The 24276-nt window shown below is 45.9% G+C and overlaps 1 protein-coding gene across 3 annotated transcripts in view; it reads left to right on the top strand.

Annotated features, from left to right (window-relative positions):
• The window catches only part of Arnt2 (aryl hydrocarbon receptor nuclear translocator 2), a 175434-nt gene that overhangs the window by 82981 nt on the left and 68177 nt on the right, over positions 1-24276 (top strand). For all 3 annotated transcript variants that reach the window (XM_008853403.2, XM_008853404.3, XM_008853402.2), the window contains exon 6: positions 21396-21498. In XM_008853403.2, coding sequence (XP_008851625.1) covers positions 21396-21498 — 103 coding nt within the window. The remainder of the gene's footprint in view (positions 1-21395; positions 21499-24276) is intronic.

Here is a 24276-nt window from a genome sequence, read left to right as displayed (position 1 = left end):
TTGCTCTTGCAGAGGACTTGGGTTCGATTCCTAGCACCTACATGGCAGCTAACAACTGTTCATAACTACAGTTCCAGGGGATGTATCGCCCTCTTCTGACTTCCCTGGGCATTGCATGATCCAGGTGCACCTACCTACATGCAGGCAATACACTCGTATACATAAAATAAAAATAATAAAATATTTTTTAAAAAAGAAAAACCCAGAAGAGGAAAGGGTTTAATTGGCTTACAATTTCAAGTTACAGTCCATCATTTCAATTAAGGCAGGAGCTACAAGCAGCTGGCCACATCATGCCCACAGTCGGAAGAGCAGAGAGAGGTGCACTGGTGCTAGCTTGCTGCTTATGCCCAGCTAGCCTTCTTCACTTGTATACAGTTCAGGGCCCAGCATAGAGAATGGTGCCTCCCACATTGAGGGTGGGTCTTCCTATCCCAATTAGCAATCAAGACAATCCCCCAGACTCATGCCCATAGGCCAACCAGATCTAGATAATTCCTTGAGACTCTCTTCCCAAATGGTTGTAGCAAGTTGAGACTAAAAGCTAACCATCACAGGTGTTTCTTTAAAAGACAAAGATTCACCTCCCAAAGGCTGGTTCTGTACATTCTCAGTTTAGTATCATGGCTTTTTTTGAAACAAGGAACGTCCAAGTCATACTTGGAAAATTTTTGTTACGACTTAGACGTTTTAACTTTTCCAGCCCTTAAAATGGTGTTACTTCATATCAATGTGCCTCAGAATTTCACTGCATCTTTTAAGTTCTGATGCTAAGTCCTAGCCTAGGCCTTTGAACTCACTGTTGGTGAAGCCAGGGCATCTGCTTGTTTTATTTAGAGATAGGGTCTAATGAACTTGCAGCGGTCCTCCTGCCTCTGCCTCCCTAGGGCTGGGATTACAGTCAAAAGCCAACACAGACAGCTAGTAATCTCCATTTTTAAAACTAACCCTGTGATTTCAACATGAACCAGAGACTGAGAACCCCTGCACCTCAATGCAATCTCTACAATAAATAAATAAACCACAAATAAAATATAGTCCAATCTGTCTTATACCTAGGTAAGAAATTTCAGCAAGATGAAAAAGAAACTATTTTTTAATTTGTATCTTTTTTTTCATTTTATTTATTTTTTTATTTTATGTGTATATTGCCTGCATATAGGTGAGTGCACCGGTGTCATGTAGTGCCTGTGGATGTTGGAAGAGGCTGTTGGATCCCCCAGAACTGGAGTTATGGACAGTTGTTAGCTGCCATGTGGGTGCTGGGATTCAAACCCGGGTCTTCTGCAAGAACAGCCAGTGCTCTTAACTGCTCAGCCATCTCTCCAGCCCCGAAAAAGAAACTTTTGAATTTACTGCACCAACAAACAGAATGTTAAAACGTTATCAGTAATTAGATGGGAAATGCACAGCATCAGCACTTTAAACTCTCTTGCCAGAGTCTACATTTCTCAACCAAGTATTTTTCATCTTAACCTTGATACTCAAGCAGTAAATCCACAGACATCCCCCACCCCTTCTATGAAAGGAAACTATGACAAAAATAGCCCAGAAATGGTATTGTTTTTAGGAAGATGTAATTACTTTGAGTTGCTTTGGAACATTTGAAAAGACATTGAATCACTTCTTCCTGGTGATGCGATTTAGATTTCAGCAACAGCCTCACGTGATGGTCAGATCTGGGGAGGGCTTTGGTTAAAAATAGCTTGATTGCAAAACCCCAGAATGATCAAGAAAATTAAAATAGTTTCTTCCAGCTTCACCAAAGAAAGATACACATCTCCCTCTGAAATGCCATGACTCAAGGCAAAGGTTGAGTGGAAATTCACTCACACTGTCTTTCCTCTCCACTGCCTTTTCAGTGGACAGTAATTGAGGAAAGCATCTGCATCCAGTTTTCTCTTTATTTTTGAAAATTCTTTGCTTACACCCGGAAGCAAAGCCTTCCCTGCCAGTCGAGTGCTCAGGCAGTGGTCTAATGGATGGATGCATGGATGGCTTGCCATTTTCCCCTTTCGAGCTGTGACATAAATTAGTTCCCAGTGAACTGTTTACAGCATTCTTCTTTAACCTTGACTCAGAGCTAGTGTTCTAAGAACTAAGAATCAGAAAAGTTTTGTGTTGTGGGGTCGCAGGGCCAAACTCCCCATGTCGTTCATGTTGCTGCCTCCATAGCTTGCCTGTGACGTGACCATCTGATCTTGAGTATAGACTGCAGGCAGCAAAGCCAGCCACCTCAGGAGAGAGCTTTTAATAGTGTGGAATAGTAATGCTTGTGCTCAGTTACAACCCTCCTCCAATGACTCCGCCACTGGCTCAAATAGCATAACTCACGTTGGTTGGGAGGGCTGTGAGTCTGCAGAATTGTGGACCAGCAATGAGTTAATGACAGGGGCTTTGCAGACAGATCCCATCTTGGGCTTGAGTCCTGGTTTTACCCCTGCCAGCTAGGTGCCTTGACCAAGGTTGGAATTCTCCCTGAACCTCTACTTCCTCATGAGGGTTGATGGGAGGATGGTATGCAGACCATGCCTGACATGCCCCAGGTGTGACTTTCCTTTTCTCTGTCTTGAGTGCCTTGGTCTTATTGGAGCTCTCTACACACAAAGCTGAATGGGTATTCATGCTCAGTTCTGGCAACATTTGTGGGACAAAATATTGAGGAAGAAGGTAGGAAGGTCAGGGGAGAAACCAGGTTCAGGAGAGGTCTAGCCTGCAGGAATGGGGCTCAGGAGTGTGTTGCACAGTTTGTCCCACCTGGAGCAAGGGAATAGGCTTTGGTCACCTTGTCCCAAGCAGTTACTGGCCATGGGTGTTGAGAGGTGTACAGTTCCTAGGAAGCTTCAGGCCAAGTGGCTTCCAGGACAGTGCTGTGAAGAAAATACAGGTATAAGCCTTTAGCTGCAACAGTTGGGGGAGAGGCACTCCTACAGGAGGCCCAGGGAGCCTGGGTGGGACATTGGCAGAGTCCCTTTAAGTAAAGGATTCCTGAGACAGAACTGGTAACCCCCAAGCTGACCAGACCTCCAAGAATAGCTGAGGTTTTCCCAGGGCAGCCTAACAAAGCAAGTGAATGCTGGGATTGGGGCGATGGGATGCTCTGCTCCCCACTCTCCTTGGGGCTGGCAACGGCCCAGCTCATGACTGAAATTGGTCTCCTGGGGCTTAGCCACCACACTTTCATGGATGAAGAGGACCTCTTTTGGGGAGGTCATTTCGTATGTCTTTCATTCTACAAGTAGTTATTCAACACACATGTGATGGAAGCACAGGATGCAGCAGTGATGGAACAGACAACAGTCACCATCCACAGTGGAGCTCCCACTGTGGCCTGGAAATTGACAAATAACCACGTGGTAAACTCAGGATGAAAAGGCTCTGTATCCTCTTGAGGGTGAGGGATAGGAGAGGAAAGAACAGGATGCTGAAATGGGAACAAGGACCCTAACTCTCCTGCTGAAGGAGGTAGGGGTGCAGAGAGGGAAATGACTCAGCAAGAGCTAAGGCTATGCTTGAGTGGAGATTCACAACTTATGGGGTTGAGCTGTGAAGTTAGTGAATCTGGGCGAGGGCAAGGCTGCCATAGGTCTGATGAGGAAAAAGGCCAGCCAGTGACAGCCCCAGAGGGCTATTTTGTGTTTGGAATTTACTCATAGTGCAAGAAGCAGTCCCTGGAAGGAAGTTAACAGGATCTGATTTGCATTTTTATATAGAAAGATTGCTCTGCTAGCTGGGAAAGAAATGTGTTATTTGGAATCTAAGAACAAGAACTAATATTTATGTACTATGTGAGGTGCTATGCAAGGTGACTTCACAAATATTTTTCCTTTAATCCTCAAGGCAGGCTTTAAAACGGTGTGTTTTGGATGTCCACTCATTCCAGCTCCATGGTTGAAGTCCATCCTTTCTCCCTGGATTACCTTTGCATACCACACTGTGTGTGGCATCTGTTCCACACCCTATGCCCTTCTACTTATTCTCCATAACTGAAGTCTTGAGAGCTGGTTTTCGATTTTGTCTTTCCCAGGCTCTCAGGGGTCCCTGTCCTTTATGGCTCATGCCCAGAGTTGGAGAGCTGTCGTTTGATGGAGTTTGATGGTGTCAGATGGGGGTGGATCTTGTCCCTTGCACACACACTCCTGAACCTCTGCAAGGCTGCATTCTCAACCTCTGCATGGTTCCCAATGGGTTTCCAGCAGCCTCAGACTTTAACTCATCACACTTGCCTCAGTGTTTCTCTAATTCACTGGTGGAATAGCGGCTGTATCACTATTGTACTGCCTCCATTTGGATGTTCCACCTGAAATCATGAAAAGTGATCTTTCCTGGTCTCATGCGTTTCTCAAATGTCCTGAGGTCTAGCATTCCAATCTGCTGTTCTTTCTGGGGATCTGTTGTGTGGAGTCAGGTGTTATTCATGCAGGTTTTTCAGACCACTTCTTTACTCAAGTGAATCTTCTCTCCTTTTTTTTTCAACCCAAGTCTCCAATATGTAACAAGATTGAATTGATGCTAGTGTGTATTTCTTTGAAGCTTAATGTGTTGGGATCAGGAAACACGCATCTAGGGGCAGTAGCTGGGGGCAGCTGTGTGCCTTGCTCTTTCCTGGTCACTCAAGAAGCAGCCCATCATCCATTCCATTTTTGGAGTCCTATCCTGGAAAGCAGCCTGAAGCAGCCTTTCCTCCTGACCTTGGCAGGTCAGCTAGCCTCTCTGCCTTAAGCCCTGGGCCACTGGTCCTTTGTTTCCTGGCTCCCTATTTTCTATCTCCTGCTTGGAGTCTGGACACTTCTGTAAGACTCCTTTACTTCCTTCTTTGGCAGACCATTCTTTAATACAGTCATCTGTGGGCCTCTGAGTTGGATTAGTTTAAGGGCCAAAGTGGGGGTGCTCAGGTGCCTTTTATAAAGGCTGTAGTAGTTGCATCCAACTTGGACACAGCCTCATGTGTACTTTATTAAGTCTCTAGGTGGCTTATTATATCTAATACAATGTAAACACTACATGAGTTTGGATCTTGAATGTCCCCCAAAGGTCCATTTAAAGATTTAGAACCCGGTGTGATACTGTTGGAAGCTGCTAGGATATCTAAGAGTTGGGACCTGGTAGGAAGTCTTTAGATTTAGATATTAAGGGCATGCTCATGAAGAGGGTTGTGGAAAGAAGGTCTGCTCTCCTTCTGTTTCTCTTCTTGGCCACAAAGTGAGCAGATTTTTTCCAAATGCAATCTTGCCATGATGTGTTGCCTCACCACAGACCCAAATGCAATATGACCAACTGATGAGGACAGAAACCCCCAAAACCATGAGCTTAAATAAGTCTCATCTCCATATAAGTTGATGGGCTCTAGCATATTTGTTATAGTGACAGAGAGCTGACTGAGACAGTCTGTAAATAGCTATCATGTTGTGCTGTTCAAGGGATAATGGCAGGAAATTGAAGTGTGTCTGTGGTCAGTACAGGTGCATGTCTTTTAGTATTTTTTTGGTCCATGATTAGTGGAACCTGTAGGCGATGCGGAATGCATGGACCCAGAGAGAGGACCAACTTTATTTGTCAAACTGCATTGCTGCTCATTCCTGTTTCCATCATCCCAGGTATACAGCTGTGTTTGGGGGGGGGCGGGGGTTATAGAAATTCTTTGGTGTCTGTGTGACCTAACTACCTTCCACTGTTTTTCTTCATGTGGATGGGTTTTCCTGCTGTTTTGATATTTTTTAATCACTTTCACTAGCTAATTGTGAAGGAGAAGAACCATGACATGGAGTTCCCTCCTCAAATGCCACGTCAGTCCGGCCTCCTGCTGTACCTCAGCCCAGCTGTCTTCAGCCCCCGGTAGACGATCACTTACCCTTAAAATTAAAACCTTTAGACCCACATTTCTGGCATTTTTGTAGCATGATCCCCCAAGAGGAATATATTTCTTTAAATCACACTCCAACATATTCTAAACAGGATAAGGAATTTGTACTCTTGTCTACAGATTAAATAGCAGAAGAGGTGCCAGCCCTGGAGGACTGTGGGGTGATGATTTTATAATGAATAGCAGAGCAGCAGGCTGCAGCAGGAGGCGCCCCTGTGATTCCACATCATGTTTGGAATGTGAATGAAAGATAGAGTTCTGGAGCACTGCTCAGATAAGGGTTCCAACTGCCAAGGTGGTAGAGTGGCAAGGTCTGTCCCCTGGGCACTCTGCCCTCCTTGGTAGGGATGTTTCCTTCCTGGGTTCTGATCTTGGGCTGCGCTCTGCTTATGAGATGATTGCTCCCTAATGCTGCCTGCAGACTATGGCTGCCCTGTTTTGCCATCTTCTGCCTGCCCCTTGCTAGTTAACACCTCATTAGCGCCTTTCCCATATGGAGGGTGGGGGATGGGGGAGTGACAGGCAAACCAGACTGCTTGACAGGAAAGCTCCTTTTCAGTGTCTGTGAGACAGGGACCCATCAATGGCAGTTTGCCAGTCCTAACCAGCTCTCACCAGAGCCTGTTTGTTTTGTTATTCTATTGTCATAGGCTTAAGTCTAACCCAAACCCCAGCACCATCTCTCTTGGTCAGAAAAGCAAGAGAAGGGGCTCTGAGGGTGTAGTTCCCCACAAGCCTGTTCCTGCTCCCAAATGGCAGCTCCACCCTTGAGCCATGAAGGGACATTGCTCTGCCAAGTGGATGGGACTGTTGCTACTAACCTTCCTTTTTTTCCCCCGACAGGCATTTCCCATAGATTGATGCTTTCCGGTAGTAGTTAGGCACGTAAATCCCCAAGGTAGGGTGTTCTTGTTCCTTGGATGTTAGAGATGGGCAGTATTGGATATGAATGCTCAAAGTTAGGAAGATGTGCTTCTAAAATATAAACATTGATGTGTTTGAAAGGGGAAATTGTGCCAGTTTCCCCAAGCACTTCTAGGGAGATGGAAGTTTTGTTTTGTGCTGTGCTGTGGCCTTTGCAAGGTGATATCTATTGTCAATAATATGAGGGGGTAAGTGGGGCTGTTGGATGCACATTTCCTCAAACATCTGGAGTCTCTGGCTTTCCAACATATTTGAGAGATAGAATCTTCCAGAAAACTCAACTCTATAATAGTTAATTTTCTCAACTCTGTGAAAAAATACCTGAGAGAAGCCAAGTAAAGGAAGCATTTCTTTTAACTCATGGTTTAAGAAGGGCTACGGTCTATCATGAGGGGAGGCGTGAAGGCTGGAACTCGAAGAAACTAGTGACCTTAGGTCTACAGTCAGGAAACAGAGAGTGGGAGGGCTGGTATTCACTTGGCTGCCTCCTTTTGCCAGTTGTGTCCAGTCCAAGGCCTCCTTCCCATAGAGTGGTGCCACCCACATTCAGGGTGAGTTTCCCCTCTTCAGTTAAACTTCTTTGGAAACATTCTCAAGAGCATGTTCAGAGGTGTGCTTCCTAGGTGATTCTAAGTCCAGTCAAGTTGAGAGTGAAGATAACCATTACTTCTATCTACCTTCCTGGGTCTCTGTGTCCTACAGTGGCCCCATTCTACCTCCAGCTTCTTTGCCTCTGAGTCTCATTCTCAGACCACATTCCTGTTTTCCCACACTTTGAGCCCTTGCTTTGGGAACTGCTTCCCTTTCAGCTCCACCCCTCATTAAACTTGAAGCTTCTTTCAACATGTCCTCTTACAAGAAGCATCCCTGTTACCATGTCCTCTCTGAAACTCAGCACACCCTCTCTGGCTTGGAGTGCCTCTCCACAGACTGTCCTATGTCTTCTCCAGCCCCAGCTGAACTGGTTCCATAATTAGGTGGGAAGAGCATATGCTTCCCTAGAGTGTGAACTGCTATGCTGGCACAGTAGCTTGAGTTTCAAGGTTTATGTTGGAAGGAAGCAAATCACAGATCCTTGCTCCACACCCAGCTTCTAGGTGTTCATGAACTTCTATGCACTCTCTTCTGATAATATTATTTTGAGGAAAGAATAACTTTTGCCCTGTGGGTTATTCCTGTGCCAGGAGACAGGCTGTCTTTTCAATCCATCATGTGCACAGTACCATTTTCTCCCCTACCAACTTTAATGGCAAGTGTCATGAGTGATATAGAAGAAACTGTCAGGCCCACAGTAACACCCCTGGGTTAGGAAGCTGCATTCAAGCAGCCTTTAAGCCATGTGTTCCTACTTGTAAAACATTTTCTAAACTCAATTGCCAGTAAGTCCAGTGGACAAATGATTCTGAAATGGCCAGAGGGATATCCATAGCCTGCCAGTCTCTGTTGATCCCTTCCTCTGCCTGGATGATCACACAGAGCCAGGAAAGAAGAGCTGCATGGGATGCTTGGTGGCTCAGGCACTTAAGGAGGACTTGTGTTTGCTGTCTTCTGCCTACGAATATCAAGAGCTTAGCTTCTAGACTCTGTTTAGGATTCCTGCTGCCAAAGGAAAAGACTCTGTTAGGCTAAGGTGATGTGAAAAGTTTGTGGTGAGAACCTTGAGTTTTAATCTCTAAGAGTTCCTTAGAAAAGTGGGGAAAGAACACAGAGACATCCACAGGAGCACCTAAGGAGCTGTGACTCAGTTGCTGTCTACTGATGACTGCTAGGCCTACCCAGAAGGTGGCTGTGATTCAGGGCAGAGCTATTTGGAAGTCTATTGTATGTGAAGTCCCTGTTCCAGGGGACATAGAGCTTCTCATTTGCCAGCTGTGCTCATAGTTTATAATCTAGGAAAAGAGGCAAGCCATTGACTAAGTAGCTATTCAGTGCCAGGATAGCAGAATGCAAAAGCTCCCCAGAGTTCCCAGCCCCTGGTTATTTACATACTACCTAAGTACTGCTGATAGGATTTTACTAATAAAATTAAAGTTTCAAGTCAGTTGACCAGGTAGATGTGACCCAATCAGGTAAGCCATTGATAAACAGAGCATTTTACCCAGTGAGTATCAAAAGAGACTGTCAGGCACACTGAAGGACTTGATATGCCATCACTGGCTCTGAAGATGGAGGGAAACATGAACAAGAATCTGTAAGTGGCCCCAGCTGCCAGCCAGCAAGGAGATGGTACCTCAGTCAGACAACTGCATGGAGCCAGATCTTACCAAGAACTTGAATGAGTGAGGGGATGGATTCTTCTCCAAGTACAAACTCAGCTCAGCTTGTGCTTTGATTTTGGCACTCTGAGATACTCATTGGAGAGCTCTTTGCATGGGCTGGATATAGCTTTAAGAGTAGAGCATCATTGGACCAGAGATAAACATGGGTGTGTTGGTGAGAACAGCAAGGTAGAGAACAGCCACCTTTCCAGAGCAAAGACTTCAAAGAGGAGAAAAGGAAAGACATCCTCACTTATTTCTTAGGATTTCAGCTTCACATTATTCTCCAAATATTTACTATAAACTCAACTCTTAATGTGGCTCATGCAGGGTTCTCAGTGAGTGTTAGCCTTGGAGTAGTTCAGGCCAGAGGACTATCAGGCACAGCCAACAGCTCCATCTGGGCCACAGAAAATGTTTCTGTGGAAGAGTGGAGCTTTCTGACTCTGCTTGAGTATTAACTCCCCTTACCGAACTGAACTCAAGTGAACTTGAACCTTGAATAACCAGGTCCTGCTGTGTTCCTGCCTTCCTGCCTGAGAGCAGGTATTGCATTTAGTAACACTTTTATTTTTTTGAGGAGCTTTTGGAGCACAGCCCTCTATCCCTGAGAATAAACGAGTGGCCCTGTCTAGGAGCAGGCGAGCTTGAGTGAGAGCTTCTCAGCATCCATGAGATAGCGTCTATCTCTCACTTGGATTCATCTTTTGCTACCTTATGCACAAGGGTGGCTGAGTAGATAATCTGTTGCCCATACTGGCACATTTTGAGAATGAACTATGCCAGTATAATAGCCAAAAGCCTGGGTTAGCCGAGGCAAAACAGGAAGGTGTGGTGACTATAACTGTGCCTGTTGAGGGAAGCATTCTTCCTATAACTCAACCAGGGTGGACATACAAACTTCCACTGCTCCCTGCCTCAGTCTCTATAAACTGCTGAGACGGGCTAGAATCATTCAAAGGTCTCTACTAAATCAAAAGGAAAAACCAAAGAGCAATAAACACAGAAAGAACTACCAAACCAAACCAAAGCCAGATTTCCCCACTAGGACTCTGATAGAGTATAGGCTGGCCGTGGTCCTCTACTGATGGCTGACCTCCTGTCCCCTCGATGCCCATCTGCTTCTGTTTCATTAGTACTATCTTAGTTTTTTTCCAGGGGGGCAGCAGGCTCCTGTGTACAGGAGGGACTGTGTAGTCAACAGCTGAACTCTCTGTTCCTCAGCTGTGGAACCATCTTGATTGAGTTGTACAGTGTATCTGGGCTTCAATTTCCTCATAGGAAGAATACATCCTATTGGTAAAATCAAAGAAGGGACATTGTTAGGAATGTCTGCCCAGGGTATAGGCAGTAAGGACCTGTGCTACCCATACCACATTCACTATAGTAACCACCGAATAGTCTGCTTTCTGTTACTACTGTGCCTGAACAGTTTTGTGTGTTTCAGTGGTATTTTTCTCCTCCAAGGCTGGACATTTCTTAATGTCCTTGTTCTACTTTACCTTTTGTTACTATAATAAAATACCCTAACCAAAAGCAACTTAGGAGAGGAATGAATTTATTTCATCTTACAACTCCTAGGTCACAGTCCATCATTGAGGGAAGTTGGAACAGGAACTCAAGAAAGGAACCTGGAGGCAGGAACCATGGAAGAACACTGCTTGCTGACTTGCTCCCTGGCTCATGCTCTAGATTTCTGTACAGTCCAGACTCAGCTGCCTAGGGATAGTGCTGCCTTCAGTGGGCTGGGGCCTCCTATGTCAGTCATCAATCAGGACAGTCCCTCACAGACGATGTAATCTGGGAAATCCCTCAATTGAGAGTTCCTCAGGTGACTCTAGGCTGTGTCATGTTGACTGCTGAGGACAGCTAGGACAGTCTCCACCCTGGTAGATCACTGTGAGCTACTTCTTAGGTTCATTATATATATAGCTCCTAAGAATAATACATGTAGATGTTCCTTGTGTAATGCCTGACTGGCCCTGTGTAGACTGTGTAGTTAGTTCTAGTCCTTTCTTTTCTGTCAAAGACCACAGAACCACGTATTGGCCTGGGCTGTTTGGATGAAAGTGCAAAAAGCTGAAATTGAACTTGTAGACTTGCACAAAAAAGGGCAATTTATTGGCACTGCAGACATGAACCCCAGGAAGGTATGTGCCCGTTGGTTCATGGTTTCTCTGCTTTTTTGAAGTTATAGACCCACTTTTTCATGAAGCTAGGCATACTATCGAAAGAGTCATGGTCAGATTCCCAAAGAAAAAGAGGTGGAAAGATTGTAAAGGTTACAGTCTTTCTGTGGATGATTATGATTGGTCTGCTTGCATGAGGTCTAGTCTTGGGACCAATCACTGTTGGCAGAGAGTGGGCGAGGTGCTATGATTGACCCAGCTTCTGTCAGGTACTTAGTCCTCAACCAACCTCTGTGGTCAGGGAAGTGGACTCTTGTAAGAAGATAGTAGCTCCTTTTTCTGTGTTCATAATAAAGGAAATAGCCTGAGAGCTATTTCTAAAAAGCACTTTGCTGCTGTGGGGGGAGTAACAGGTGGGTAGAATGACAGATGTCTCTACAACTCCACTGCTCACCCATGGTTTCTTCTGATTTGGAGAGGAACTGGTTTGATTAGAACTAGCGAATTGATGTGTTAACCCTAAATACCTGGCAGACATAATGAAATCTGAGGAAACTGTACCCACCCGCTGTGGTCTGAATGTAAGTGTCTCCCGTCATTCCTATTTGGAATTCATCATCATTGTTATAGCATTGAGGCAGGACCTTTAGGAGGTGATTAGGTTATGAGGGCCAAATGAGGTTAGTGCCAGTGTTGGTTACTCTTGTGACACTGTGACCAAAATCCCTAACAGAAAAAACTTAAGGGAGGAAAACTTTATCCTGTCTTAGGCTTTTCAGAAGGTTCAGTTTGCAATGACTTGGTCCATCCACTTGGGCAGGACATCACTGGCAGAAAGAGTGTGTTCCAGAGGGCAGTTGTTCACATGATGGCAGACAGGAAACAAAGCAGAGCAGGAACTAGAGACCAGGCACCACTTCCCAAAGCCCACCTCTCATGATATACTTCCCCCACCTTCCCCAAGCTCCATGTCCTAAAGGTTCCATATCCTTCCCAAGCAGCGTCACTTGCTGGGGAACAAGCATTCAGAACACAAGCCTGTGGGGGACATTTCAAATTCAAACCATAATAGTACCTTACAAAAGAGGTTTGTGGGAGCCTGCTTGCCTCTTTCTTCCCAGGAGCATATAGCAGTAAGAAGGTGTTTGTGAAGAGTGGGCCTTCAACAGGCACCTAATCTGCCAGCATCTTGATCTTGGACTTCTCAACCTCCAGAACTATGAACAATAAAGTTTATTGCTTACAAGTTACCTGGTCTAAAGCAGGCATTTTGTCATAGCACCCAGTGGATTAAGACATACCTTAGCAGTACAGGACCTGTTCTTTCGCTCTCTCCCCAGTTTATTGCACACAAATTGTGGCTGCCGAGTTTGTGGTGTGCAGGCTTAGCCACACTGCTTGGATTCCCGTGCTGTGGCAGGGTGTTTTTTTCTGTATGCACAGCTGCTAAGATGGTGGGGGTCAACCTCCTGAGAACGAGAACATATTGTCACTGGAATAGCAACCAAAGCATCCTCCAACCTCTGGGTCCCCATTTCAGGGGGCCACACATTTTTGGAGCCACATCAAATATTGTACATCATGGGGCCATTGCTTTGCTTTTGTCACTAAATAACCTTTTTTTCTGTTTTCTTCCCTTGCTATCTTGGTTTTCCGCTTTCAAGACCAACATAAGATGTTTCTAGTTTTCTCAAGGATCTTTTGATGAAATATTTCTAATTTATATTTGTATTTCTCTTGTAGCCTGGGGAGCATTTCTATGTGCACAGAGTCTTCTTTTGTAATCTTATCCAAGACAAACTTCTGATTCTTCTTTTTTTAAAAAGTTACTACTAAGGAAAATAAAACTTAAAAGCCAGCTTACCAAAAAACGTTATAGAGGGGGCAAGTGCTCACAGAGGAAGACTGCTCTAGAATCTTTAAAATGGTTTTCAGTAAAGAGTCAGGTGATAAATACTTTGGGCTTTGTGGACTATGTAGTTTCTGTCGTGATCACTCAACTTAGCCATTGTAGTAGTGGATGTAGCCATGGATCAGAAAAATGGCTAGGATTGTTTTTCATTAAAACTTTATTTAGAAAAGCAGATGGTGGGCCAGACTTCAGCTGTAGGCCATAGTTTGCTGACCCCTATTCTAAAGCATTTCCTGCTTTTCAAGTGGAAAAAATTATAGTTTGAAACATTGAGGTTGTATGGGCTCTCATTTTTATTCCCATTTCATGGAGTAGGGAAACTAAATATGAGTGACTTGTTAAGAATGAGGATCGGTACTGGAGAGATGGCTCAGATGTTAAGAGCACTGGTTCGTCTTCCAGAGGACCTGAGTTGATTCCCAGCACCCACATGGTGGCTAACAACTGTCTATAACTCCAGTTCCAGGGGATCTCATGCCTTCTTCTGACCTCCATGAGCACTGTGTGACACAGGTGCACCTATTTACATGCAGGCATTAAACTCATACACATAAAATAAAAATAATAAAATATTTTTTTAAAAAGAGTAAAGATCATCATGAGCTTTAGAGGCTGCACTGTGGGGAACCCACCCTAAACTGAAACATACATAGGTGTACACATATTTGTATACACACAGATACAAATACATACACACAGGTATATACACATGATATATACACATGTGCACATATACAAACACAAGAGTACACACAAATTTACAGGTACACATGTATATATACATATATGTACAAATATACATATGAATACATCTAGACACAGGCATACACACATATGCACACATAAACACACATGCAAACACATTCATAGTATATACATGATCATACGTGTATACACAAACATATAAACACACATGCACATAGATATTCACATTACTTGCCATATGGAAAACCTGGGAATGACTTAAATGCCCAACATTAAATTGCTCATGCAAAATAATATAACAAAACCATTAAAATGGAGTCATAAGATCCCTTATGAATTTATGCTAAGTGACATGAAGTAGGAAAATATATCCATGACGCTTCAGCTAGTTAAAATAAAGAGCAAGCATGCAGAGAAAAAGATTGACAGTAGGTATGCCTACATGGCAACAGTGTTTTTCTCTGGAGAAGGTTGTCTGGGATTTGAGTTGGGTGTATGTATATATTGGTATGGGTGTGGGTGGGTGTGGGGGCATTTTTCTACAATGATCACAGTACTTTTAGAACAGAAAAGCATCTTGGGAGAAAAATAACAGTCTAAGTTCATCTAGCTGTCAGCCTGAGGCAGGGCTCTGTATATTCTGAGGGTATCTGATGTCCTGTCTCCTGGAGAAGCCAAGGGGTAGGGTCTGGGCTGGACCAGAGGCCTTGGGAAACCCACCCTGCTATGGCTTTCTGATCTAAAAGGCCATCTTCTCAGGATTTACAAAAGTGCTACCTAGGGCCTACCAGTACCTTGCACTGTGGCTCTCTCCTGGAGCTCATGTGTAAGTTCTTCACATGACCCTGAAAAGTAGGAATGGTAATACCACCTTTTAGTCAAGGAAACTGAGACTCAGAAATTGACTTGCTCAAACCCCCACACCTGGCATGTGGAAGAGCCATGTCTTGGATCCTTGCTGCTCTTTCTTTTGAAATAGCAGGCTTATTAACATGCCAGCTCACCGCTGGCTGTCCTTGTACACTGAATCTAGAAAGATACCTGCTTTGAGCTGTACTGGAAAGTGTCTGGGGCCCCTTTGGTAAAGTCAGCTGTTGTGTGACTTGACCCCTCCTTGCTCTGGTGACTAGGTGCCAGGACCACAGAGAAGCTCCTCATATCTGTACTGGAAAATGGATGCCCATCAAGGATTCAGGTACTAGATGCTCATGGAACTCAAAGAAGAGGGGAAGCAGGATGTATATTACTTTTCTCATTGTTCTGACCAAATTGTCTAACAGAGCAGCTTCAGAGGGGAAGGGTTTGCTTCTCTCCACAGTTTGAGTCCGTCATGGTGGGAAAGGCATGGTAGCGTTCGTGGTGGTAGGAGCGTCCCACATGGCAACAGACCAGCAAGCAGGGAGTGCAAGGCCAGGCTACAACCCTCAGAGCTGGCTCTAGTGGTCTAGGCCCCATGTCCCAAAAGTTCCACAACTTCTCCACACAGTATCACCAGCTGGGGACCAAGTGTTAAAACACATGAGCCTGTAAAAGGCACTTCATCTTCAAACTATAACACTGGAGGACCAGACTGAGAGTTCTAGCAAGTTGGAAAGCTGTGGCGAGCAAGAGTATTGAAAGACAACATTTCAGATGGAGTTATAGATACAGTGGCAGGGGAGGGGGCCGCCCTGAGGAGATGAGGAGGATCAGAATGGAGGAGGGTGAGTACTGAGTGGGTGACGTTAGGACAAGGAGACCAAGACTCTGGGGCATGATGGCAGGCCTTGAAGTGAGGAGATATGGAGTGGTTTGCCAGAGTCTAAAGTAAAGGAGGAATGGACAGGGATGTGACTCGGTGGTAGCATGCTTGTTTAGTATGTGCAAAGCCCTGAGCTGTATCCCCACCAACCTAAAAACAAAGAAAATATTTAAAGTGAAGGAGGAGGAGTGACCCAGAGTTGGAAAGACTATAGTAACAGAGGGGTTCAGGTGGGCACAACACGTACAAGAACAGAAGGATCCGGAATCTGAGGGAAAGAGTCAGCCTGTGTCCAGTTCCAGGCCCTATGATATGTATGGGAACCAGAGCTTCCTCCCCAAGGGACTACTGCTGGGGAGCCAGTGCATCAGACTGGATCCTATTGAGGCAGGGGACAAGGGGCTCTCTGTGAAGAATGGAGGGTACACACAGTCTATTTCAGAGGAAGGCATTTGGAGGGCAGTGGGAGGCCTTATGTGACAAAGAGGAAGGGGCATGAAACCAGGCATGAAGAGGGGGTCTGGCCAAGGAGAACAGGAAGGGAGGTGAAAGGTGGAATGAGCCAGAGGGTTGTGTGAGAATAAGTCTCCCCACCTTGGGCTGGGGATGTAGCTCAATGGTAGAGTGTTTTCCTTGCATGAGGAAGGCTCTATATTCAGTCCCTAGCTCTGTAAGGACATAACCCTCCTGTCCATGAGGAGAAGGATGGAGGGTGGAGGAGAGACTCTGAAAGAAGTCAGCACTGGCCTGGACCGAATGCTTCCAGGTATCTGTTTGGACCAGCCTGGGCATCAGGACCAGTCGGTCCCAAGGTTTCATGGGTCAGAAAAGGTAAAATCGGTGTCTCCATGGTCTCTGTGTTCATCCTTCTGGAGCCCCATTGTGAGCCAACTCAAGTCCCAGAGCCCATAGGCAGAGATGTGCTCATAAATGATCACATTGGAACTCAGGGCCCAGTGCCAGGGATGGCCACTGCCTTCAGGCACCTCTACTACTAAATTTGTCAGAAATCCAGTTCATACACACCCTCTCAGGAACACACCTACAAGATAGTGCTGGACAAACTTACATTGGAGGCAGAGCCAGGCAGGGTTGCATTCCTGAGGAGCCTGGACAGGGGGCTCACTGTGCTCAAGGAAACTTGAGAAGCACATGGAGAAACAAACGCTGGGGCAGTTGTCCCTCAGGGTCGCCACAGCAGATCTCAAGATGTGTTTGTTCATTTCCTCAGGTTGCGCCATGCGCAGGCTCTGCAGCTGGGATTTATTTTCAGAGCACTTCGGAATTTGACAGATTCTCATGCCTCCTGCTTCACAGCTGAAACCTTTTTCTGTTCAGTTGATGATAAAGCAAGTGACAGTTTATACTAAAAGGGCTGTAAAAGATGCTGTCTGTGAGTGAGACAGACAGATGTCAAACCCAGAGCATCAAACAGCAGAGCTGTCTCCTCTGCAAGGCCACGCATATCTCTCAAGTCGAGTGTCACCTCCAGGGGGAGCTGAATCTTAGGGTGCACACCTTGCTTTGAAGTTGCCTATCAGCAGTGGACACAAAGATGACTGTGGTGTTGGTGTAGACAGTGCATCCTGCAGAGCCCTGCTCCACATCTACAGAAAGCTGCCATGCCCTAGGATGCTGCAGATGTGAGAAGAGCAAGCTGACTAAGCCTGATCCAAGACTATACATGCTGGATGGCCCTAGGACAGCACCAGAGAGCCAGTTCAAGAAAGCACTGTGTGCCACAGGACCGTGGTCCAGGAAGGTTACTAGGTGACCTCCTGCGTTACACACACTTGTCCTCCTCTGCCTCCTTCCTCCTTTAGAGCAGCAGACCCAGGCTGAGAGATAGTCTTCCTCGGTGCCCCTTTCTTTACAGTGAAAGGAACCCGCTTTGATGGTTGATTACAGAGGAGGGGACTTTCGGACTAGTTTCTCACATTCTTGTTTTTCCTAACACGTACCTCCAATTGAAAACTGTTCACTTCTATACATTCCTTGTGCTCTCGCTCTTCTCTCTCTTCTCATCTCTTCTCTTCTCTTCTCTTCTCTTCTCTTCTCTTCTCTTCTCTCTCTCTCTCTCTCTCTCTCTCTCTCTCTCTCTCTCTCTCTCTGTCTCTCCAGACTGTAATGGCCTTTGCCTGTGTCCTTCTTTGTGTGTAGGCTTCTGTGTTGTTGGTGCTATTTATGATGGCTGAGGTGACAAGTAGGTTTTATGATGTTTGGAGTCAATCGGGCAAAGGGACTGTTCTGCTTAGGAATGAGGGGATGGCTGGGAGGCTCAGAGAGGACAGAGGACAGAGCACAATGAGGAACCATGAATTATCCTGGGTGTCTAGTCCCCAGGCAGTATGGGGGAGGATTGTGAGGTAAACGGAGGCCAAATTTTATACTTCCATACTGGGGTGTGGGGTATGGATTTTGGAGACTACTCATGGGAAGCATGAGAGGTTTTCAAGGAGGGATGTAACATGCCTATCTTTATGTCACATGTGAACTTGCAACCTCCTGACTGCAAATCACTTTGTATATGTTATATGACAGTGAACCTGGGAGTGAGGGCTTACCCTCCATTATGCAAAAAAGAAACTCAAAGACCCATGAAGCTGAGTCTCTTGGGTTACAAAAAGATAGAGTCATGACCATTTGTGTGTTGTCAGTAAGGCATTCTGGTGGCAACACAGGATATGTAAAAGCAGTGAGTCTGAAGAAAAGGATGGTTTGTTGAAGGTCATGTAGAAAGGCCATGTCGAAGGCCAGTGGAAAGGACAATGAGACAGAAGCATGTACAGGAAAAGAGTGTGTGGGAGGGACACTGACAGGATGCTGGTGACTGATGAGACATTGGAGGGACACTTTCTGAGGCTATTCATGGTCTCAATCACTGTGTAATATTAACTTAATGCTCACCACAGCCATCCACAGCAAATCCTGTTGTCTTCATTTTGTAGATGAAGAGGCTAAAATTAGAGTCACACAAGAAGGGATGAGGTAGGATGTAAAGCCAGATCATCAGATCCTGAAGTCCATGCTGTGTGTGTGTGTGTGTGTGATGAGTGTGCACATGTGGGGGGGGTACATAACACCTGTGCATGTGCACGTGAAGGCTAGAAGAAAACGTTGGGTATTCTGCTGTATCACTCTCCATCTTATTCCTATCTCACTGACCCTGGTCCCCTAGGCTAGCAGCCAGAAAGCCCTAGAGACCCTCCTGTCTCCACACTGTGCCCCTCGCCGGCTTTGGCATTACAGATGGACACATAGCTACCAGTCAGTGCTTTTACCTGCTGAGCCATCTCTCCTGCCCCACTCCTGCTCTTCAATGTAAGATTCTCGCCTGAGCAACTGAGTGGTGGAGGTAAGGACCATGGAGAAAGGGCAGCTTTAGAAGGAGATGCGTTTGTCTGGACCTGTAAATGAGAAAATGTCTATGAGATCACCAAGGGACCACTGGATACACTGAAGCTTCCAAGAGAGGTCTGACTGCCTAGTACTTCCTAGAGATGCAGAGAAAGACTCTGTTCAAGGCCATGGTGAGGGCTATGGGAGCCACTGCAGTAGAGTCTTGTAGTGAGAGAAGAGATTGGATTCAGTTTTGACCCCTGCAAAGACAAGTGGGAACGTAGAACCAAAGAGCAGAGTGGGGACTAATGGGTGTGAGTTACTAAGTTATTACTAAGAAGATACATTGGAGTAAAGAGAATTCTTTGCTAGACCCACTCAGCTGACTTCTTACTGAAAGCAAGCTTTGGTGATAAGGTATCAACAGAAGTCATACCGAAGTGGGGATTTTTGCTCAACTGTGTTACTCAGCTTCCCATTACTATGATAAAATACCTGATCAGAGTAAAGGTTTATTTTGGCTTATAGCTTTGGAGGTTCCAGTCAGAGAATGGATCCACCCATTCTCATACTCAGGCCCTGTGATAGGGTGCTAGATGGTAATGAGGGGAGTGTGGGGCAGAGCATACCTGCATACCTCACAAGCCAAGTCACACGAGGAAGAAGAGACCATGGTACCATAATCTTCAAGGGCATGCCCCTGATGACCTAAGGACCATCCACCAGGCACCACCTCTTGAAGGTTTCCCACCTTCAGTAATGCCATTCTGGGCACCAAGTGTTTAAGACATAGGCCTTTAGAGGACACTCGCACAAACCACAGCAGTGAAATAGCAGGAGCCTTTCTCAAACTGGACACTTCAGTCCAGAGAAGGAAGCCCAAAGCTGAACCCGATTAAGCAAGGGACTCACGGTCCCAAAAGATTCTGGTCAAAAGGGAGTATCTTTGTCTTCTAGAGATGAGTGTTGTGATATCATCAGTGTAGGAGGTGGTAGAACAGAAATGTCGTCAAGGGTCTCTCAAGGAGAGTGGGAGACAGGAGGGCCAAGGCCCAGCACCAAGAGAGGGTGAAGATTGAGGAAGAGGAGCCACCACCAGCAAATAAGGGGCTGGAGGACTCGGTGTCCCAGAGCAAGAACAAGAGGAGGAACAGGTTGAGGAGAGGGACAAAAAGGAAAAGGCTAAGACATGTCTGTTGCATGTAACAGAGAAATTGCCCTGTGGCCTCTGCTAGGCAGTACCCATGGAGCTATAGTGAGTAAAGGTATGTTGTGGATGGATCACCTTTGGGAGGAAGCCAAGCTTTAGACTATAAGTTGAACAGAGCAATCTGCCCAAAGATAGAGGGAGAGGATAGCACCGTCTGGGCCAATGAAGGTTTCCTTTGTTCTCTTCCCCATGGTGAGAGTTGTGATAGTGTATAAATCCCAGAGGAAGTAGAGAGCAGGCAATGCAGATGTTAGGAATTGCAGAATGGGAAGGAGTCAGTGGATGGAACAGAACCTCACTGGTGTGGGGGACATACAGGAGAGTCATCTGAGATGTGAGTAACTGGGTAAGTGAGACCAAGGGGGCAGAGGACTGAGGCTGCACACACAGGAGGGAGAGAAGGGCACAGACACTATCTAGCTGTCTCGTTAGATTGCATGTCTTACATCACAATGCTGGTGCTGCTGTTGAGGGTGTGATTTGGAAGGAGCCAGTGAAGCTGCCTTGTAGCTGTACAGTTAACTATGATGATGCAGCCCTAACAAGCAAAGGATGTGTAGGAGGAGTAGACATGAGGTCACTAGAACCCAGAAGTGACTGTCAAAACCTTGGCATGGATAAAACTGTGCTACATGTATAGAATGAGAAGGAGGAAAGATGACAGATGAAGATGAAGATGATGGAGATGAAGAGGGAAAGGACCAATGGGAAAAGGGTAGAGTGTTGGACTGAGGAGCCCAGGTTGGGAGGGGTTTTGTTTTGTTTTTAAAACAGCGTCTTCCTTTGTATCCTTGACTGGTTGGGAACTCACTATGTAGACCAGACTAGCCTTGAACTCACAGAGATCTGCCTGCCTCTACCTTTGGAGTACCAGGACTAAAGATGTGCACTACCATGCCTGGCTTGGGAGGATTTTTGTGCGAGGGATCTGTGTAGTCAGCAAAGTCCAGCAAAGCAGTCAGATCAATAAAGGAAGGATGTGCTTTGGATTTAGCAGTGGGAAAGTCTTGGAGACTGTGGCAAAGGCTGTTTGCATGGAATGGGGGAGGAGGTGGCCAGACTGAAACAACTTGAGGCTCAGGCATCTGACAGAACAGCTGGTAAGTGTAGACTGCTCTGAAGAAAAGAAGGCATTGCGAACTGTATGGATTGTGTCACACTGAGTTTCTGCCAAAGAGAGCTGGGAATGCTGAGAATCCACATGTGGCCTGGCCCTGCTTGACCTGGCGTGGCAGAGCTTTGGAAAGCGTGGCTGTCTTCCTCCTTCACCCTGGTCTCAGGCAGAGGTTGACTACTGTCCTTCTCTCTCCCTAGGCCGTATCTTGGACCTGAAGACTGGGACGGTGAAGAAGGAAGGGCAACAGTCATCCATGCGCATGTGCATGGGCTCTCGGCGCTCCTTCATCTGCAGGATGAGGTATGTGGGTAGGCAAGGTCAACGCCATGGGATACTCTCCCTCTGACCTGCCACTGGCATCCATGACCTCTTGTGCTCACCCTTACCCTAGAACTATACCCAGTCCTTGATCTGTCCTGAGTGAGAACACCCCACTCTTGCCTCCATTGCATTTCACCACTTACTACCCTCTGATTTCTGATTTATACCCGTATATTGTATTATCTTTTTCTTTTTCTTTGTGTGTGTGTGTGTGCGTGCGTGTGTGTGCACTCGTGCACTGGGGACTGAACACAGGTTTCTTGCATTTACTTGCCAGGCAAGTGCTCTACCACTGACCTATTGACTTCAGCCCTTAGTTTTTTTTTAGGGAAGTATCTCTCAGTATAGCCCAGGCTGGCCTGAAACTTCTGATCTTCCTGCCTCTACCTCCTATGTGCTGGGATTACAGTCAGTTGCCATCACACCTGGTTCATATGGTGCTGGGGATTGGTCCCAGGGTTTCATGTATACTAGGCAAGCACTCTGCTGACTAAATCATATCCCCAGCCTTATTTATCAGTATTTTAAGAATAGGACAGAGGCTGTGATTTAAAGCTTTGACTTGTTTTTTACATAAGAGATAGTTTCACTTCTGTAGCCCAGATTGGTCTGAAACTCACTGTGTACCAGGCTCCAATTCTTAATCCTCTTGCTTCAGCCTCCTGCGTAGCTGGGATTACAAACTCGAGATACGTTGCCCCAGCTGATTCATGACTTCTTTGAGCCTCCCTGACTCTTAACAGAGTGTTCTGCATATATGGTTATTGCTTGTATCTATGACAGATTGGGTCCAGAACCCCTCAAAAACTGGAAAATCTGGATGGGAAACAGGGAGGGAGGTTGCTTGTTTTGTGTCAAGAAAAAGAAAGCTAGAGGAGGCTGTTGTGATTATTCAGGTGACAAACGTGATAATAGCAAATGTGATACATATTTTTGAGATGGAGCCAGCCCACAGATAAGGCATAAAAAATTAGAGTGGTCAGAGATGGTTCTGCACTGTAGCCTGCCCTGTTGGAGAAATAGGTGCCATTACTAAGGTGGGAAAGATGGCTTGGAGATGCTTGAGGGTGGAGGGGAGTGAATGCCATTTTGAGTAACTATGGAATCTAAGGGAAGGAGTGGAGCTAAAGATGGACTTGACTCAGGGATGGATATTGAAAGGGTGCCTAAGGTTCTAAGACTGAGCCTCAAGGGCAGGAAGTGGAGGCAGTGAACATGGGATATTGGAAGACAGTTCTTGGGGCTCTGCTATACTCGTGGCAGAAAGGCTGAGTTAAGTAGGTGGGAGGGAATCAAAGAGGGCTAAGGAAATATCCAGGAAGAATGAGCCATCAGCTACCAAATGCTGCTGCCAAATCCCAAATGTGACCACTGTGGCTCCATGGCTGGACCTCAGAGTGAGAAGCAGAGGAGGTAGAGCTGCAGTCAGTCAAGTGAGGCAGACCTTCCTTCCTTCCCCAGAGCAGGAGCCTGCGCAGCCCACCCTGGCATGTGTCCTCTGAGCTCTCCTCAACACCTCCTCTGAAAAGTCTGTGGGATTCTGCACCTGTCTTCACTTAGTGCCAACACTGCCCTCAACACCAGCTTTTCCTCCTCCATTCAAGTTGTGTGATCCCAGTGGGCTGCAGATTCCAGGCCAGGCACAGCAGAGCCATTGACTGTAACTCTCCTTCCATTATCTGTGACCAAAACTGTGACTTAGCACTTGTAGGTCTTGTGGGTGCTATAAAGTTCCAAACAGAAAATTCTTTACAAGTAGCATTTATTTTTCCTGATTCAAAGTCATCTTTTAGAGCAGTATGTGTTTTAATGAAATCTCTTGACCTGGGCTGGGAAGAGTGCTCAGTCAGCAAAGTTCTCATCTTGACAGCACAAGGACTTCTATACTTGGAAGCCACATTAAAAAAAAAATCGTGGTGTGGTGGTGTACACTGGTAATGCCAGCAATGGGGAAGTAGAAACAGGTGGGTCCCTGGGGCTGCTACCAGTCAGCTAGAGATCTTGTCTCAAAAAAACAGGTGGATGGCACTTAAGGAACAACAGCCAAGGGTATCCTCTGACCTCTACACAGATGTGCCATAACCTGCACACAAATGTACATGTATATGCATGCTCATGCACGCACACATACACAAACATGTTAACCACAAATCAGATCACCAAAATTACCTGTGGTAAGGGAAGCCCTACCTTTTTGACGCCTAGAAGGGCCCACAGAGCTGTTTTACAAAAACAGCCCTTCAGGGGTCTAGGGGGAGAGAGCTGTCTTTTCCCTTGCATGTTTCTCTCCAGGCTGAGCAGCTGGAACTCTTCTAGAAGGCCATGATTAAACCCCTTCATCACCTGCTTCAAATGACAAAGTTGTACTGGGGTGACAATGCATGAATGTTACCTTCTATTTGACCTAAGATGTTTTATTTGCTACTTTTCTGTTGCTGGATAAAATCATGACCAACACAAATTATAGAAAGAAGAGTTTATTTGGCTTATGGTTCCCAAGGGATAAGAGTCCATCATGATAAATGGAGGTATGGCAGGAGGCAGCCAGAACAGAGAGCTGAGCACTGACATCTTCAAGGATGCCAGTAAGTGGGAAGGACAAGGCTATTGTATTAGTCCATTTTCTGTTGCCATGATAGAAACATTGACCAGAGCAATTTATAGAAGGAAGAGTTTATTTGAGCTTATGGTTCCAGGGGAATTATAGTCCGTCATGGCAGGGAGGCATGGTGGCTGGAGGTGGCTGGAGCAGGAGCA

The sequence above is a fragment of the Nannospalax galili genome, unplaced genomic scaffold (genome assembly GCF_000622305.1).
Source record: "Nannospalax galili isolate Female #2095 unplaced genomic scaffold, S.galili_v1.0 scaffold627, whole genome shotgun sequence".
Lineage (NCBI taxonomy): Eukaryota > Metazoa > Chordata > Mammalia > Rodentia > Spalacidae > Nannospalax > Nannospalax galili.
The sequence above is the reverse complement of the archived record's forward strand: the minus strand, read 5'-3'. Positions and strand labels throughout refer to the sequence as shown.